The following is an 18,824-nucleotide window of genomic DNA, read 5'->3' as shown; positions in this document are numbered from 1 at the left end:
ACTCGATCGAGTAGGTATTCGAAATACTCGTACTCGATCGAATACTACTTGCTATTCGAATGACAAAATTTGCAGAACCTACCTTTAGAAGTCTTCTCCGCGCAGCGTCCCACGGCTCTGAATTCACTGTGCCTGGTATCGGACCTGGGCAGAGCCGACTGCATATGCCCGCGCTACAAGAAAATGACCGCTTTGACTGTAAGCGGCCATTTTCTTGTAGTGCAGACATGCGCAGTCGTCTCTGCCCAGGCCCGGTGCCTGGCAGAGTGAATTCAGAGACGGAAGACGCTGCACGGAGAAGACTTCTCGGAGAATCCAGCCCGACCCTCACTCGTGGACTTGGTAAGTTCTATTTGATCGAATGTTGCCTACACCTGAAACAAGCATTTTCCCCCCATAGACTATAATAGGGTTCGATATTCGATTAGAGTAGTTGAATATTGTGGGGCTACTCGAAACGAATATCGAACCTCGAACATTTTACTGTTCGCTCATCTCTACTAATAATATATTTAATAATATAAAATAATAATAAATGAATAATATAAGTAGTATAAAATATAATTTACAGGGGTATTTCCACCTTGGCTTATACACAGGTGCCCTCTCTTGGGGGTCACCGTAGTTGCTTTTCTTGTGGACACTCTGGTAAGGGCTTTGTTCTCCTGGTAGGTGGGTCAGACATCCATAGTATACAGTATTATATTCTTTTCCCACGTTGGCAATACCCCATATAAAACCATGGCAAGGTCACCAGGATGCTTATATACCATGACAGGTGCAGTTCTGCAGTGTGCACAAGGCCTTAAAGTTGCTGTATAACTATTAGTGTCAAGGACATGCGAGATGTCTATCTCCTTTACATTCCTACAGACAGATAACAATCTTTAAGGTCTCGACACATTAAAAAGAAAAAATAAATCCACATAAAAGAGCAAAGTCATAAAACGTCAGGAGCCGTACAGTAACCTGGGAAGAGAAGGTTTATGGGACGGGGTGTCCTGGTGACTGTCGGTCTAAACCGCTGGGTGGGGGGGTATAGAGAGACCTATATCTTTAAGGGACTGTGTGACATAATGGGATGTGGAATAATTGGGCTGTGGGAACGTGCAGCCACATCAGATAAGGGAGGGAAGGATCAATTAGAACATCAGGTTCAATCGGCAGGTGCCCGGCGGACAGGCCGTAAAACTTATCAAGCACTTCTATCAGGCCGGGGCAGTGAGGCGCGGATCATGAGGGGAGCGCGGCCCATCGCCAGCACCATCGACGCTTTCCACTTCAATTAGACTTATTGGCTGTAATTACATTCGGGGCCGTTTTTCTGCTACGGAGTTTTACTCAATGTCAGATACGATTTGTCTTTACATAGAAGGCGCAAGTGCGAGGGCGGCCGAAAACCTCAGAACCTCACACAGATTAGGTCGTCTTTAAAAGGAAAGCGGCGCTCATTTTTTATTTATTAAAGCCAGATGACGAAATATCAATTTTTTAAATATTTTTTTTATTTTATTGTCATATTGTAGATTTTTTTTCATTCTCTGCACATGATCAAGGGGGCGGCCATTTTGCCTGAACTTCTCCTCTGTTCCGTTAACAGCATTCAGTGGTCTGCTTTACAGCGGTCATGGCCATAGACAGCAATAGACTGGAGCTGACTCATTAAAGGGATCCTAACACATAGGAATAGCCTTAAGAAAGGCTATTCTTCTCCTACCTTTAGATGTCTTCTCCACACCGCCATTCGGTATTAATCCTGGTTTTTGGCGGTATGTAAATGAGTTCTCTCGCAGCACTGGGGGCGTCACCAATGCTGCGAGAGAACTCTCCAGCGCCGCCTCCATCTTCTTCAGGAATGGCCTCTCTGCGCATCTTCTAGGTCTTGGGCAGCTGTCTGCACATGCCTGCCAGCCACAAGAAAATGGCCGCTTACAATACTGTGTAAGCGGCCATTTTCTTGTGGCCGGTGGGCACACAGTTGGCTTTGTCCTAGGCCTAGAAGTCTGAAGCCAGCGCTGGAAGAAGACGTGCAGAGAGGCCGTTCCTGAAGAAGATGGAGGCGGCGCTGGAGAGTTCTCTCGCAGCATTGGGGACGCCCCCAGTGCTGCAAGAGAACTCATTTGCATATCGCCAAAAACCAGGATTAATACCGAATGGCGGTGTGGAGAAGACATCTAAAGGTAGGAGAAGAATAGCCTTTCTTAAGGCTATTCCTACGTGTTAGGGACAAAAAATTGAGTTTTAATGATAGGATCCTTGTTATGGAGATTTTTCTAGACATGTTCCGTGCACAGTGGAGAGTAGATACTCTGTGACATCATCTATAGTCAGTAGTGGATGCAATGATGGGTCAGTGGTGGTATCGATAGAGGTGTTATCTTCTACTGTAATCCTGTCTGTGATGTAAATGAGGTGATTGCTGCAAGGAAAACTCCTACAGAATGGCAAGTGTCAGTCTATTATTAGGCTTAGTGGCCAGAGTAAAAATTGCAGGATGTAGTACATGGTTTGATTCAGGTGACCCGAATCTATCTGCTGGATTCTGAAAGACTCCAGTTAACGTTATAGCTGCATTAATGAGGAAACTGAGGTTCTGGGGTTCTGCACCTAAAAAAATGGATCTCCAGCAACACTTGTTTTCACTTTTTTTTTCACAGGCGTAAGAGACATGTCCAGACAGAAGTGCACTCCTATATGAGAAAGTATAAAGCCTATCTTCAGGGGGATGCATATGAAGATTAAAGAAAGCATCAGCTGTTGGAGGCGTATGGCCAGGGTTAGGTCTGTGGCTGTCTCTGCCTATATATTGCACTAGCCATCGTCCACCATACCTGATGATTGTTGATTCTCTGACGTGCCACATACCTGAGAGACCCACTGCAGCTGTGAGTGCCATCCGCTTAGCAAGGTATCGTAGAACTCCGTCAGCTGCCGATCCAGGGACATCTCGCTCTGACAAAGCTCCTGCCAAACTGATACCAGTTGTACCTGTATAGATAGGACAGGGTAACAATACATATAAGATATCACAATGTTACAGAAGAACAGCAACCTGATCATTTATTAGTCCCTCACATCCTGCTGCTTATATAGCACCAACATATTCCAAAGCGCTGTATGCAGTTTGTCACCAGCCCAGTGAGGCGCACAATATAATATCCCTATCTCACACTACAGTTAATTTTATGGAATACCAATCTGTATGTTGGAGATGGGAAGAAATAGAAACCCTGGACTCGAACCCAGGACCACAGGGCTGAGCACTGAAGCACCCCTGTCCCTCTGTATCTCATCAATGTCCTCGAGCCTCCGCTCAATTGCCCTATTTCCCCAATAACCTTCTCCTCTGGCTGGAATATCGCCATCACTTCCATAGATCATCATTACATCACATGGAGAAGTTGCGACAACTCCTTTCTGATGCAAGATATTTTTAGCAATGACTGTGTCTTGTGTGTGAGTGTCTCCTGGGCACGGAGGGGTCACGAGGACAGGCTTTCGGCATACGGCTATAGAAGGTGTATGGTCACCTTTAGTCTAGAGATTGATGAATGATATGGACAGAATGACTAAGAGCTTTGGCTGCAACACAATGTTGCACAGCACTGGACTGGAGTCAAGAGGGAACGGTCATGTCCTTACCACACAACGGAGGAAATGTACTCGGATCTTTTATAGGCAATGTTGGCTCATGAAGATAAGATCTGCTTTTCCAGTTATCGGCAAAGACCCATTTTCAATAATCTCCACCTGTCTTGGCAATGAAGGGGTGACAGCTAAGTCCCACACCTTGCACGGAGCGGAGACACGTCATTGAGAATCCCCAGTATTACAGTATGTACTGTACTGAGATGGTGGGGGGCGCCGCGCACCTCCTAGAGCCTGAGATGTCATGCTATTTTATTTTATTAAGGTTTATTAGACAGAACAAAGGCTGTGAATCTGTCACAGAAGAAAGACAACTCATTTATAATGGAGTCTGTTGAGTCCCACTGTGGTATCCAATGCTTGGACAGCAAAAGGAGCGCCACAGATCAACCTATGCTATATATCAAACACACCAGAATGTGCAATGGAGGTGAGAGGTGTGTTAGAGTGAGCATATAGAGCGCCATACACATTGTAGTGGCTACACTTGGTACTGCAGATCAGCCCCATTCACTTGAATGGGCCTGAGCTGCTGCTGTACCATGTGATCGATGAATAGGATGTCACTGGCACAAGAATAGGCTACAGGCATGACCAAGCAGCTGATCTGTGAGGGCCCAGTGTGTCAAGTTCCCCACTGATCACATATCCTATCCTAAGGATCAGTCATCCATATGCAAGTCCAAGAAAACCTCTTTAGGCCCCATGTGGCGTAAAAGCTGCAGTCTGACCGAGGCGGAAACAGCCATGGCAAATACCGGGGAAGGTAAAAAAAAATAAAATATGTCTCCTGGAAGACAGAGGGACAAAATGACCGAGTTAGGAAAGGGATAAGATAAAGTAAAAGAAATAAAAACACAAGTTTACCCACTAGCCATTCTTCCCCCCATCTCACAACCCTCGTACGTAATGCTTTGTAACCACATACCTGCAATTCTGTGAACCTGGCGTGCTAACAACAACCCCCGCCATCTCCAACATAAAAAGTAACTCTATAATCTGTCATAATACAGTGTTCCTAAATATAGAAGTCCTATAATGGACACTATAAATACCCATCGTATAAGTCTACTCAGAATGAGGCTCCCGCAACCCGCTCGCCCTTCAAGAACAAACATATTCTTATACATACAAAAGCCACAAAGACAATCCCTACAGAATACTATACCCAGTGCTCTAAGATGTAAGATTATACAAAGGACCCGTAGGCAATCTGATATCACAATACACTGTATGACAAGGGGAAACTAAAAAACCAACATGGAATATCTGACGTCTGCTGATCGGATCCTGGGTGGTCACCGAGGGGTAAAAATAAGCCTTTATATATATAGCGCGTGATGCAAAAACGCAGCGTGCAAAGTCAATGTCCAAGAAAAAACAAAAAAAAGACACCTGAGACATAAGGATATGAGATACAGGTCAGCATACAGGTTTTATTTCAGAGCTGTTGTGTTTCCTGGCTAGGCAGCAGGCACACCACACATACAATTGCTGCTAGACTCAGTTATTGATCAGCCCACCCGTTAGATGACCCCTCCTGACACGGCCGGTTTTTGGACAGAAGCCGCAAGTTTTTAATTTTTCTGTTCCGAAGCTTGTTTGTTGCAGGACAAATGTAACTTTCTAATGGCAGCATTGAAAGGGGTTTTCGGAGAATTGACTATTGAGTCCCTATCCTTAGGTCCAACTCCTAGGACCCCCACAGATCAGCAGCATTCAGGTGGGTGATGCAGACTCTTCTCTTGATACGAAGTACAGCATTGTACATATCACAGGGGTTGTGCTTAGTATCACTTGAATGGGGCTGAGGTGCTGCTGTAACATGTGATGGATAAACATGATGTCATCGGCACATGAAAAAAGCAGCTCGTGAGGTCTCATAAAACTATGGTGGGGTGCAACGCGGTGGCTCAGTGGTTAGCAGTGCAGCCTTGTAGCGCTGGAGTCCTGGGTTCGAATCCCGCTAGGAACAACATCTGCAAGGCGTTTGTATGTTCTCCCTGTGTTTGTGTGGATTTCCTCCCATTCTACAAAGACATACTGATAGGAAAAAAAATGTACATTGTGATCCCTATATCATATATCCCTATAGGGGGCTCACAATCTACATAAAAAAGAGGTTCCCTGCTTACCTTACAATGTACTTTGGGAGACACTACAGAAGTCACTAACGCTGGGTTCACATCTGCGCCCGGAGTCCGTTCATGCAGGTTTCCGTTTCCTGCATAAAACAGAGCAGGAGACGGAAACCTGCAGGACTCTTTCATACCCACTCATTTGAATGGGTTTGAAAGATGTCCGGCCGTGAGCGCCGGTGAGCGTTTTATGCTCTCCGCCGCGAAACCGTTTTTTTTTAAATCGAACACAGAGTCGGACATGCAGTACTCTGTGTCTGGTTTTAAAAAACCCAGTTTCGCGGTGGAGAGCATAAAACGTTCACCGGCGCTCACGGCCGGACCCGGTCTGACAGCTTTCCGTCTTCTGCATGCAGAGGATGGAAAGCTGAGAACGGAGTCCGGGCGCAAGTGTGAACAAAGCGTTACAAGATTCCAGCACTCTAAACATTAGAACCAGCAATTGAGTGGGAATATGTTATGGTGCGCTATCCCTGTGGACTGGTGAATGATCTTAGAGGAAAGTCTATGTAGGTAAAGTCATGTGAGTAATGAACATACCTTGTGGCACTTATAGTAGTACGCCAGCAACTGCGGCATCCTGTCAATCTCACTGAACACCTTCACAAACATTTTTGCCTGGTCTGTGAATAGAAGACACATGGAGCAAGTTAAAATCGGCTTACACTCTAAGGGAGGCGACCACAACCCTACAATCGCAGATAGTAAAGGTCAGCCATATTTATAGGGACGCCATCAGTCACATAAGGGTTCAGCCAGCACTATCTTTTCTTGGTTTTCATGTTATAACTCAGCCAAATGGAGCTGTATAACTATGTAGGGAGATTTCTCTCGCTCGGTCAGATTTTTAAACTTTCGAGTTGGAAAAAAATATTTATTTAGTACTACAGTGCCACCTGCTGTCGAAACAAGTTATTACTGCAGTGTAGGTTGTATAGCTTGTGGCAGGATCTCAAAGAGCCAGTGCAAAGAGCAGCTCTTCTAGAGGACAAAACAAAAGACATAGCTAGCTCCCATGCACATGACCGAATGTGCATGCAATGTGGGGGCGAGTTATCAGCAGAATGCACTCGGATGTCATCCGAGCGCATTCCGTGATGCATTCACGTCTATGGGGGCTTCCAATCGAATCTCAACCAACAATATGGAGCAGGATAGGACCAGAACATATCAGAACCCACTACAGAGGTACAGTAAGTACATCAGAGAATGCACTTGGATGATACTTGGAAGTCACTCTGCATTCCGCTGCAAATTTGCCACCATATTGGAAACACACTCAGACATGTGCATGGGGCTAACCATGTGGTTTGGGGTTTTTTTTTGTCCTCTGATCCGCTCTTTGCAGTGACTCTTTGAGATCCTTCTACAAGCTGTACAAACTGCAGTGCAGCAATAATTAGTTTTGACAGCAGGTGGCACTGTTGTACTTAATACATCAGACACAGACTTGGTCCAGTGCATGGGTGCTAAAGGGGGTCTTTCAGCCCCAAATGCATGTTTCATATTGATGTCCTACCCACAGGATCAGTATGTGATCTGAGAGGATCCAGGCATTGGAAGCTGCTGCAGTAAACAGGGTAATAAGTAATAAGAGCAGAACTGCTGCCCCATAATAATAATAATAATAATACATTTTATTTATATAGCGCCAACATATTCCGCAGCGCTGTACTATATAGCAGTGGTAGCTTTGGAGAACACAGCTCTACTCTTTACTATTACATGAATAGGATCAGACTGCTTCTGCTATCCTTCCACTGCAGTAGTTTCTGGTGCCTGGGGGCTACAAGAACAGCTGATCTGTGCAGGGTCCAGGGGTCAGACCCGCACCGATCAAACAATGATGACCTATCCTGTGGATAGGTAATTAGTATGAAACATGCATTTGGGTCTAGAAAACCTCTTTAAGCCCACAGTGTTCTTCTGAGTGCTGGGAAGCAGCCTCCAAGACTGCAATTAAGGTCAGAAAATAAAATAAGATGTCCCAAGCCCAATTTCTACTAACCTGTAGACTGGCTGTTGAAAGCAGCGACTATCTGGGGGCTGCACATGGCTTCCAATCGATTCTTCAAGGCTTCCAGGTATACACATTTCTCGGAGTAATCTGGGGTATCGACCAGCATAGTGAGGCTCACCTGCATACTGGTCAGCTTCTCAGAGATCACAGTTACGTTCTGTAATAGACAAGGACATTGGGCTTGTGTTACTTCTCTCCCATAGGAATAACACAATATTGTATATTAAAGGAGGTATCCAGGATTTTAGGAGTAGTATAAACCAATACAGGGAATCTGTCACCAAGCACCACCTCTCTTCAATACTCCCCACTGGTTCTGCAGGAAAGACATCACATACCGCTGCAATCTCTGGCCTCGGCGTGTCTTTCATCTGACCACCGATCAGTTACAGCAATCACGTGAATGACGTAGGTGATGCCTTTGCCGCAGGACCAGTCATTAAGATTAAATTGCCACAGCACTGTTACCTTTGATTTCCCCAAAGACTGGTAGTGCCCAAATAGCCTTGTAGTAAAGGAGTCAGCGCCAGCCTTGGGAAAAAAAAGAACTTTATACTTACCTATCATTGGAGAAAGGTTCGCCTCAGGTTCATTGCGCATCTGTCAGACGTCGGATGCATACGCAGAGAAGCCAAGGTGTGGTTCCTCATTTTCATTAGACCTCTAAGTAGGTGCTGGGAGCACCAGAGATGAGTCAGATTCGGTTCATCAGACTCATCTGTAGGTAAGTATAAAGTTTTTTTTGTTATTTAATGCAGGAACAGGCAGCTTTACAACAGGGCTATTTGGGACACTAATCCCCTGGTCCATCAGTACCTGGGGGCGGTTTAGTTTATTTTTGTTACTTGACATAAATAAACTAAGAACCCTTCTAATTCTGAAAGAATTCTTACTTTGCAGCAGATGTCTAAAACCTTTGCACCATACTGTATAATAAAATATACCTGTGTCTTGAAGGTCTCCTCAATGTCTGCGCTGAGTGTACTCCATTTGTCAGCTTCTTGGAGGGATTCGGCGGCCAATTGCATCCGTGACTTTACTTTATCCATCTCTACTAGAACCTAGTGATATAAACAAGTCAGGTCAAGAAGGGGAGGGGCAATAATATTTTATAAGCGACTGTATATATCAGTTACTCCTCCTCACCTGCATGGACTGTGCAGTATCCTGCTCAAACTTCTTGATGTCTTCCTTTACAAGAATCATCTGCTCCTTAAGAAAAGCTGCCTCCTGCCGGAGTGCCTCCACGTCACGTAACACCCGTGGCATGTTCTGCAGGGCCTGGTGGCTGCTCTCTGCGGAAGACATAAATATCACTACCGGTCTTGCAGGGGTGGTAAGACTGGGTACTAGGGGTGCACTCGGGGGAGACTTCACTTCTTGGCTTCTTAAAGGGATGCTTCAGTTTTTGTGGTGAAAATGACTGCACATTGGATCTACTACACAGCTCCAGAGGTGGCAGATGGAAGGAAGTGACACAAAACTGCAGGATGTAGGACACTACACAAGCCACCGATATGTAGGACTACATAGGAGCTATAGTCACTAAATGTCTTTTTTTTTCCCTTTTATCAGGACTGACTTCATTTCTTAGTTTAGAAGTATTATATTTACTATACCTGATAATAATGAAAAATACTTTGTAACATACACCAAATAACAATTTGTTTTATAATGGAATCATACTTGCAATTTTTGTGATTTTTTTTTAAAGCCAAAGCTAGCAATAGCCGATTTTGTTGCAGATTCCACCCTAAACCTACCTGCCATTGTTTTCAGAGAAGGCTGAGGTCATCGCAGGACACTGAAACATCTTGCTTGATTCAGCCACATACTCAAATTCCTCTTCCATATTTGCTGAGTAAACATAACCTAAGGGAAGGGCTTCTGCTTCTTGCTGGATCCGCTTCTGGCTCGGGTTCAAAATATTGCATCAAAAATTTCTTGTGTCATTGTAGCCAAAAGGTTGCACTAAGTTTATATACAAAGGCAAACACAGACTACTGTATGTGGGGCAGCAGCGCTATGAGCAGGATAGCAGGTTGCATCAATGCAAGGAGATTGTCCAATATGTCTGGAGTAGAGATGAGCGAGTAGTATTCAATCGAGTAGGTATTTGATCGAATACTACGGTATTGAAAATACTCATACTCGGTCGAATACCACACGGTAAATGTAAAAGGCGTTTACCGCGTGGTATTTGAGCGAGTAAGAGTATTTCGAATACCCTAGTATTCGATCAAATACCTACTCAATCGAATACTACTCGCTCCTCTCTAGTCTGGAGCAATACAAAGCTGTTCTGATGGTCAGTCGGTGCTAGACAGATACTCATGTGCAGTTATTGGCTTGATCAGAACAGTAGAACAAAGAATGATCAGGGCTCTTTCAAACCTTCGCCCAGTCTCCGTTCTGCAGGTTTCCGTCTCCTGCACAAAACAGAGGCAGGAGACGGAAACCTGCAGTACTCTTTCATTTGAATGGGTTTGAAAGATGTCCAGCCGTGAGCGCCGGTGAGCGTTTTATGCTCTCCGCCGCGAAACCGTTTTTTTTTTTTAAACCGGACACAGAGTCAGACATGCAGTACTCTGTGTCCGATTTTAAAAAAACGGTTTCGCGGCAGAGAGCATAAAACGCTCACCGGCGCTCACGGCCGGACCCGGTCTGACAGGTTTCTGTCTTCTGCATGCAGAAGACGGAAACTACAGAACGAACTGCCGACTGCTAGTGTGAATCTAGCGTAAGAGTTATAGATTCACAGCAGCTAGAGGCTCGCAGAATGGAGACCAATGACTGTCTAAAACTGAACAGGTCTCAGCTACCTTCAACAGAGTTGTTGACCTCCTGGATGAAGAGCTGCAGTTTCATAACCAGAGTCGCAGCGTGCGCGTCCACCTTCCCTGGAGCATCTTTCTGTACGGACTTAAAGGCAGCATTCACCCAATCCTTCACCTCAAAGTCATCAGCGAGGAACCTCGAGAAGTCCATCCTGGAAGAACGACCTGCTAAGATAAGATGGAAGTGATATGTAAAAATTCTCAGGCACTGACGATCCAGAAATTCTGAGTTAAACTGTTATGCTGCATTCACTCCTCTGTGATAGAGACATTGGGGCAGATTTATGAAGGTTGTTGTAATGCCAGTCTTCATATCCCCTGCGCTGGCAGAGTGCGCACCTCCTCATAAATCAGGTGCACCCTCTGCCAGGCTGTGCCTCTGCACTGACACCTATGCCAGCTGGAGCAGACTTCAGGAAACATTAAATCTGAATTATAACACTTTCTATTCCACCGATGGGATCTGCCAGAAATATTTGTATTTCATATGGGATGTGTGAACTAGGGCCTTTGCAAAACAAATAATAGGGGGACACTTATGTCACATCCACAACATATATGACCTGTAGGTGGGTCCTCCTCTAGGACTCCAATTTACTGGGAAGCCTCAATTCCCATATGACACTGTCACCCATAAGGAGATGTCTTTTATACCATGTGTATAGGGGCTATTGCAAATCATCCTAAATTTGTCTATAGCCAGCAGGAAGGGGGGGGGGGGGTGTCTCATCATAGTTACTACCAATGACCAGTCCTATAGACTACCAATGTCTATGCTGACAAGAGATGAGTTCCCGTTTCAATGGGTCTGTGTTGATCAGCAGAAAAGTAGGGCAGTAGCTGCACAGGCTGAAATAGAGATGAATGGAGCGGCAGGGAACCTCAGCTACTGCTACTGATGGACAGACAAGGGCAAAAGGGACCCCCTTTGTCATGATCGTGGGGTCCCCACAGTAAGATGTCCTGTTCTGTAGACAGGTGATACGTTGCCAACATGCCACAAACCTTTGATGGACACGCTATCCTGTCCAATATGACATTGGGCATAGAGATGCAACTGCACAAGGGGCGGTGGAGGAATCTGCACAACATATATGGTGCATGGATACCAACACGGCCCACCTTCAGACAATGATCAGCAATGCGAGCAGCCAGCGTGCAGGAACATTTCACTATGTGCAATGTCATATCAGATGGGTCAGCATGAATGGACAATCCCTTCAAGGGCTTCTTTATGTATATCCCAGACACATTGATGATACAGCAAAGTCCCTGACAATGGCGTCACTTGTGTCACTGGAGGACTCTCATTATCCTATTATGTGACGGGCATTGCAGTGTATCTCTGTTTAAGTAAATAAAGCCTAGCTGCAATTCCGCATACAATCTGTGCACAGGTGTGGCGCTGTTCTTGAAATAAAACCCTTTAACAATGAAAACACACAGCAGACATTCCCCATTCTGCATATTGCAGCCATGTTAACCTCAAAGCAACACAAAGTATTAGATTTTGGGCACCTGTCCTCATCATGACCCTTAACCCCGGCCATAGTCCCCGCTTGCACTACAAGTCACTTCTGGGACTTGTAGTTCTACAACAGCTACCGTGAACTAGCGTCAACATTGAAAGGCACCAAAACACAAGGCTCAACAGCGCCGCCTCTGGATACGTACGAGCAGTGCAAGCTGCCTGGTCTAAACGGACACTTTACTCAATTCTCCGGTTTCCGTGTTCCCTGCCAGCGCCGCACTTCCGGGTTGGCCATGGGAGCCATGGTGACACGACGCGTGACGTCACTGCCGGGTCCGTTCAGTTTACACGTCCCTCTGTAAACGCGAGCTCTGGCTATTCGTTCCGCTGTTATTTTCAATGACGTCTCTCAGGGTGTTCTGTACATCTCCCAATGTCTATATTGTAAACAATGTCCCTGTATTATTGCAATAGGGGGGAGGGGTGTTTTTCTTCTCTCTGGTCTGTGGGATTTTGCAGCCATTAAACAATGTGCACTGTGAGGTTTTCTCTGCAGTTATGTGGATGGCATTCGCAGCAGATAACCGCATATAAATTCGCAACATGTGACCGCAGCCTATTAGCCAGATAAACTGTTAGGAGCCGTTCACACAGCCAAAAGTGAAGGCGTGCTTGAATCTTCTTTATCCCATTGCCTTAAAATCGACCTCAGATTCTGCCATGTGAACATACCCATAGTCGTGTATCCGGCAGGGCTGTGGAATCCATAGGCCAAAGTTGAAACTCAGACTTTGGCTCCTCTTTTCACAGCCCAACTCCAACTCCTTTATAAATGGCTGACAGACACGGTCAGACAAACGCAGTAAAAATCCTGTTTATTGGCTTCCAGTCTGTCAGGGAGAAGCGGTATCCAACATCCTGACTTGTGTCTATCCCTAAACTGACACGTTAGTTCTATCCATAAAACTAAGTCCATATGTCCATATGTGCATCGGATTTACCGTCCTGAACTATCATACCGGGTGAAGGACTCAGCATTAAAGTTATGTATGATATTAGGAGTCCTGCCTCCTAGCGACATATTGTCCCATACTTATTAATAGTACAGGACTGAGGCAACGACTACAATCGTAGATAACTATAATTCTAGGAGTCTATCACCCAGTATGATGGTTCAGGACAATAAATCCGGTGCACATACGGATCAAGTTCCACGGGTGAAACGTAATGTGAGTCTAGCCTTAGGCAAGTCATTGTACAGATGGGTTTCTCGGGTTTACCTGGTATGAGCCCTTTTGCATTTTTTCAATAGAGCATTGCCTGGCATATAAGTCCCTACACACGACTGTATCTCTCCAGTAAGATACAGTGACCCTCTTAAAGAGAAGCTTTCACCATTTGGAGCACATGCGGTTTAATACACCGCTAGAAAGCCGAATTCAGCGCACTATCAGCTTTCCCTTTCTGTGCCCCTGGTGAAGAGTTATCTGTTGCCGGTACTGTAGCTCTTCACTGTCAGAAGGGCGTTTCTGTTTGTCTATGGACGAGTACTATCAGGAGAGGGAGGAATAGTCTCTTAAAGAAGCCGCCTGGATTCCCAACTCCTCTACTTTCAGGTCCCATCTAACCCACAGGTTAGGTTCAGCGATCTGCCGAGCTTCCTGTGTGACAAAAAACACCAAATATCTGAGTCCAATAGCAGACCCAATAGAAGCTTCGACAGCTCAATAAGGGGAGTATTACTTTTGTTTTTTGTTTGTTTTTAACCCATTTCAAGAGTTTTGAAAATAAAAATGAACTCTCTCTGAACTACAGAACCATTTCCTATGGCAATTATTGCCTACATCAGCAGAAAATCTGGACCGCTAGATTCTTTATTCACGTTGTTTTACTGTGGTTACATTCGCAGCATACAAAATCACAAGTGATACGATCCAGCGCAAATACTCTGAAGATATATTTGCAAGGGGTTTATTGAATGCCAGTCTGACAACTTCTTATGCGACGAGATCTTGCACGGACATCAGCAAGATTCCCACCAGCAGTGCGAGATCCCCAGAGCTGAAGAAAGAACGGTCTCTCCTATATAATGTAAGCTAATATTTAGCATAAGTCCTCAGAAATCTATAGGGTCAAGATCCCTGCGTAACACTGTCTAGAATCTGCTGAGCAATGCTTGTGATGGAGGAGTAAGCTGCACTCTTGGGGAACTCTTGAATGAAGTCTTTCCCCTGCTCCAGACTTTGGGTCAGTAGTGGATCGAGAGGAACACAACCTGGAAAAGAAAAAAAAAAAGGTTGATACTCATATTTATGTATTGCTATTGTAAAAAATAAAAATTCCATCTACACCCCTACTCTGTACCAAAAGCCAAATAACAGATATTGAACATGCTCTGGTCTGTAAAGGACTTTTCAGATTGGGATAAAACAGAACAAAACATGGAACAAGGATTTCACTTCTTATTTACCCAGAAATGGGACTCCAGAATGTCTTGCTAACTCCTCGCCGCCTCCTTTGGAAAAAACATTAGTGCATTCCTAGGATGAGAGAGACAACCATTATATATACTGTTACTGCATAGCATGTTTTAGGAGTATTGATCGCCCCCGAGAACCCTTCCTAAAGATAGGTTGTCTATATTTGTTCAGTGCTGGACCCATCACCGGAAATCTTAAAATTCATCAGAAGAAAGGAGCTACTCTGTGGAAGACTCTTAATAGATGTGAGGTAGATAGACAGCCCACGAATTTCAAGATGTAAAGCTTTATGTCACTAGTGGTGATACTGCCAAGGAATGAAACACTAGAGTCAGAGAGTCTGTCTACAAAGAACAACTTCTTCAAAAAGTTGACACACCTTTTATTTTCATTCTGTGAGTGAACTATGGAGGGAGTGAAGACGGCTTTAGATACCAAGTATCATGTGAGTGCACGTAATGTACTTGCATGGTAACACTATATTCATTTGGAATGTAGTATAAAATTATTAGGCTGGGTTCACAAGGCCATGTTTAGTCCAAGAAACAAGCTCCGTAAGAAGGCGACGATTAGTGGCTTGGCTGCAGCTGCATGCTGAGATTAGCCCATATGAGCTGTGGTCAAGCCAGGAAATGTCACAAATCCATGCACAACATTTCTATGACTGAACACGGCTGTGTGAACCTAGTCTAAGTGATAGCTACCCAGAAATTGGATTAAGTCTATTCTTCGTTCAGATAGGCTCCTGGATCCTTCAGCTCACCGTGCAATGGGGACAAACAAAGCCACTCATATTCTCCACAATTCCAACCACAGGGAGCCCCATCTTCTTGCAGAATGTCAGTTCACGTCGTACGTCTCCAATAGATACTGCCTGCAACAATACATAGAGTCAGAGAAAACCTAAACCTATACAAAGCAGAGGATCATTGCATAATTAGACATCTCTACTATCCAGACATGTCTCAAAAAGTTGGTGGTGGGCTTTAATCATTTTGTCACCCGGCTTTCCTAGAAACAGATGAATAGTCCTCACAGACTGACAATTAAAGGGGTATTCCATCTCAGGGATCCTATCTATATTGCTTGTTTATATAAATTCAAGCATTTTTTAGCAATGCTGCTTTGTTTGCCTGCTACATGAAATTATTCCTCCCATTGTTTACACATTGTTTCCATGAAGTATGACCTGTCTGATAAGTCACTGCTCTCTGGGAGGATTGGGTGCTCTCACAGTTATCTACAGCTCTGCCTGCAGGGCAATCATGTCAGGTAAGTGCAGTTTGCTGATCAAGGCTCAGACAGTGTTTGTGATCTCTCTATGTAAACAAAACGATAACACTGAGTCCTCTAGAAACATGGAAAGTGTTCTATACAAACCTGTGTAATGTAATATACATTTATTGTGCATATTATTTATTAGATTTCTAGTAATCATAATAAATAATCGCTCATGGTAAAGCCAAAGTCTGTTTTGTGATACTTCATAGTGTCCTATTCATCAAACAGTCAATGCTGCCTTTCCCCAGCTTGCAGGAATGCAGGAATACAGCAAGTGAGAAAAAGAGACAGCAGGGAAAGCTTCTGAAACAGGGAGATGGGAAAACCACTTTATTGGTGGTCCTTTCCTATTTTAGGAGAAAACACATATCAATTTCAACAAGCCATGTGTCATTCTAGAAAGAAGCACCTGAGGAGTGGTGACCAAAACAGCTCCCATAGGATTGAAAGGCCTCAGAGCGTCTACAGTGGAGATGTGCTCATCGGAGGTTCCCGGTGGAGTGTCAACAATAAGGAAATCCAGATCTCCCCAAGACACATCACTCACAAACTGTTTGATCATTGCTAGAAGATAAATGTAGATATAGACATCAGTGCAAAGATAAAGAAATAGACATCTGCATAGACAAGGCTCCTCCTATGTTATATAAGATGCAGAATGGTACGATCCACATGATAACAAGCTGCTATTTCAGACTTCCCAATGTCATTATGGTGTCTATAAAGATTTTAGCATACAGTCATTTATAGGGATTTTGCAGGTACACTGGTAAACTCACCCACCCCCAACCCTAAGGTTATGTCATAATTTTAAAGCCAAGGAGAACCCCTTTAACTATGCAGTCATGGGTTTAATTCCAACAAGGACACTCTATAAGCAGAGAGACTCCGTACCGTTCTTCTTCGGTCCCCTCCATACTATAGCGTCATCAGGGCGCTCCAGCAGAAAGCCAATAGACATGAGCGAGATGCTCTTCTCCTGGTCCACGTACACCGGTACCCAGCCGCTGTCACACTGATGGACGTCCTTGCCATGAGCATTCAGCATGCGGGGTATGCTGGGTCCACACAGGTCTACATCCAGTATTCCAACCTACAAACCCATAGATTGACAAATCAGCCATATTATATCGTAATACAAGGATGAGCAGTAAAGAAGGGGATCTCTAGTTACACACAATGGAGATCTATGGATAAAAAACAAGTGTTCGACTACGAGGACCCCATTGATCACAGGAACCTGGGTCCTTAATTGTCCAGGGTTAATGGGGCAGCAGCGTGACTGTGTAAACACCACTCCATGTACCTCTATGGAACTGACAGCTCTCCATAGCAGATGTCCTATCGAAGATAATCAAGTGGTGGCCACACATTCACTACCACTCCATGGGGTAACTGAGGACCCCGTACTTGTGATCCCAGTAATTGTACCATGTGATCAGACACTTATCTCTTATCGGAGGCTGCTATGCAGTTACTCTCTAGTAACAAGGCAGCCACACTTGGTACTAAGCCACACTGGCAATGGGCTGATAGCGGAGCGTTTACTACAGGGCACTCACCTTCTTCCCGGCATGGCGCAGTGCCAGAGCAATCTGAGTAGAGATGGTACTTTTGCCAACGCCTCCTTTCCCAGACAACACCAGAATGATATGCCGCACGCCAGCAAGGTTACTGCTGTCTGTAAGAAGAACATTATATTACATGGTCATACATACTGAGGTATTATAGCCCCTGGAAACACCCCCACCATCCGAAGTCTGATATTAAAACCCAAGGCCTGAAAAGGTTAAGTTAGACTGCAGAAACCCTTGAAGGGGTTAACCAGTTCCTTTTTATCGATGACCTATCCACAGTATAGGTTGTCAATAAAAGATCAGCAGAGGTCTGATACCTGGGACCCCCACTGATCAGCTGTTCGAAAGGGATGCATCGCTGGTGAGAGCATCCAGAGACAGCTAAAGTAGACCCTGTAAACAGCAACTTATATAAAATACAGTACATGCTGCACAGCCCGTCCTCCATATACAGTAACACGTAGTGAGAGGCAGAAACAGCTCTCAATACAAGAGGAAGAGTAAAAACATGCAGGATTTCACAGAAAGGAGACAAAACACGTTAATAAAGTATATTAGAAAATGTATTAACGACACAAATACCGCCAGAAGATCAAAAGTTGTCCGAAAGTTTAGTTAACAGCATTTAGTGATCCGCTTTACAGCAGTTTCATGTTCTATACATAGAGATAAGCGGAGAGATCATCTATTGTCCGTAGAGGATGCGATGATGAGTCAGTAATGTTATCTATTGGGGTGTTATCTTCTATTGCAGGGGTAGGGAACGTACGGCTCTCCAGCTGTTGCAAAAACTACAACTCCCAGCATGCATACTGTTGTTGGATGCTGTTGTTGTTGGATACTGTTGTTGGATACTGTTGTTGCATGCTTTTCTTGGAAGTGAATGGAGCATGCTGGGAGTTGTAGTTTCACAGCAGCTAGAGAGCCAAAGGTTCCCTAACCCTGTTCTATTGCAATGCTGTCTGTGATGCAAGAGATGCAAGTGTCAGTTTATTAATAGGCTTAGTGGCCACAGTGAAAATTGCAGGATTTAGCAAGCTAGAATGGCATGGAAATTAAACATAAAATTCTTAAAAATATATTTATCATAAAAACTTGGCTTACAACACAGGCCATTTGCAGTGACACATTAAAGGGAGAGCTCAGTGACTTCTAGTTAGCAGTGACTGTGGGCAGAGCGCCCCTTAGATAAGCAGAGGCCGGCCCGAGCAGCTCGCTATACTGTACACAAGCCATGACAATATACTACACCATAGAAGGGCTCACCAGGCGCTCTATCCATGCTGGACAGTCACTTCCTCATAGAATACCTCTGCCAGGGTCCTGTCCAATCAGCATCCAGTATACAACCATCGTCTCCTCCCATTGGTTC

At 44.6% G+C, this 18,824-nt stretch overlaps 2 protein-coding genes across 3 annotated transcripts in view; both read right to left on the bottom strand.

The window, feature by feature from the left end:
• COG7 (component of oligomeric golgi complex 7) overlaps positions 1-12,414 on the bottom strand; it is a 32,675-nt gene extending 20,261 nt beyond the window's left edge. The window contains exons 1-7 of one of the 2 annotated variants that reach the window (XM_075283779.1): positions 12,318-12,414; positions 10,629-10,811; positions 8,953-9,101; positions 8,751-8,867; positions 7,795-7,963; positions 6,327-6,409; positions 2,866-2,988 (exon numbers count right to left, since the gene is read on the bottom strand). In XM_075283779.1, coding sequence (XP_075139880.1) covers positions 2,866-2,988; positions 6,327-6,409; positions 7,795-7,963; positions 8,751-8,867; positions 8,953-9,101; positions 10,629-10,794 — 807 coding nt within the window. In that variant the 5' untranslated portion in view covers positions 10,795-10,811; positions 12,318-12,414. The remainder of the gene's footprint in view (positions 1-2,865; positions 2,989-6,326; positions 6,410-7,794; positions 7,964-8,750; positions 8,868-8,952; positions 9,102-10,628; positions 10,812-12,317) is intronic. The other variant, XM_075283780.1, reaches the window with a different exon arrangement.
• Positions 12,415-13,987: 1,573 nt separating this feature from the next.
• Positions 13,988-18,817, bottom strand: NUBP2 (NUBP iron-sulfur cluster assembly factor 2, cytosolic). Its single transcript, XM_075283785.1, has 7 exons — positions 18,719-18,817; positions 17,438-17,556; positions 16,770-16,968; positions 16,285-16,439; positions 15,358-15,468; positions 14,585-14,654; positions 13,988-14,389 (listed from the first exon to the last, which is right to left on the bottom strand). Exons 1-7 carry the CDS (start codon positions 18,732-18,734, stop codon positions 14,247-14,249), a joined length of 813 nt encoding a protein of 270 aa, XP_075139886.1. The 5' UTR covers positions 18,735-18,817; the 3' UTR covers positions 13,988-14,246.
• Positions 18,818-18,824: the final 7 nt, after the last annotated feature.

The sequence above is a fragment of the Leptodactylus fuscus genome, chromosome 8, assembly GCF_031893055.1.
Source record: "Leptodactylus fuscus isolate aLepFus1 chromosome 8, aLepFus1.hap2, whole genome shotgun sequence".
Classification (NCBI taxonomy): domain Eukaryota; kingdom Metazoa; phylum Chordata; class Amphibia; order Anura; family Leptodactylidae; genus Leptodactylus; species Leptodactylus fuscus.
Note: the sequence above shows the minus strand (reverse complement) of the source record. Positions and strands in the feature narration are given on the sequence as shown.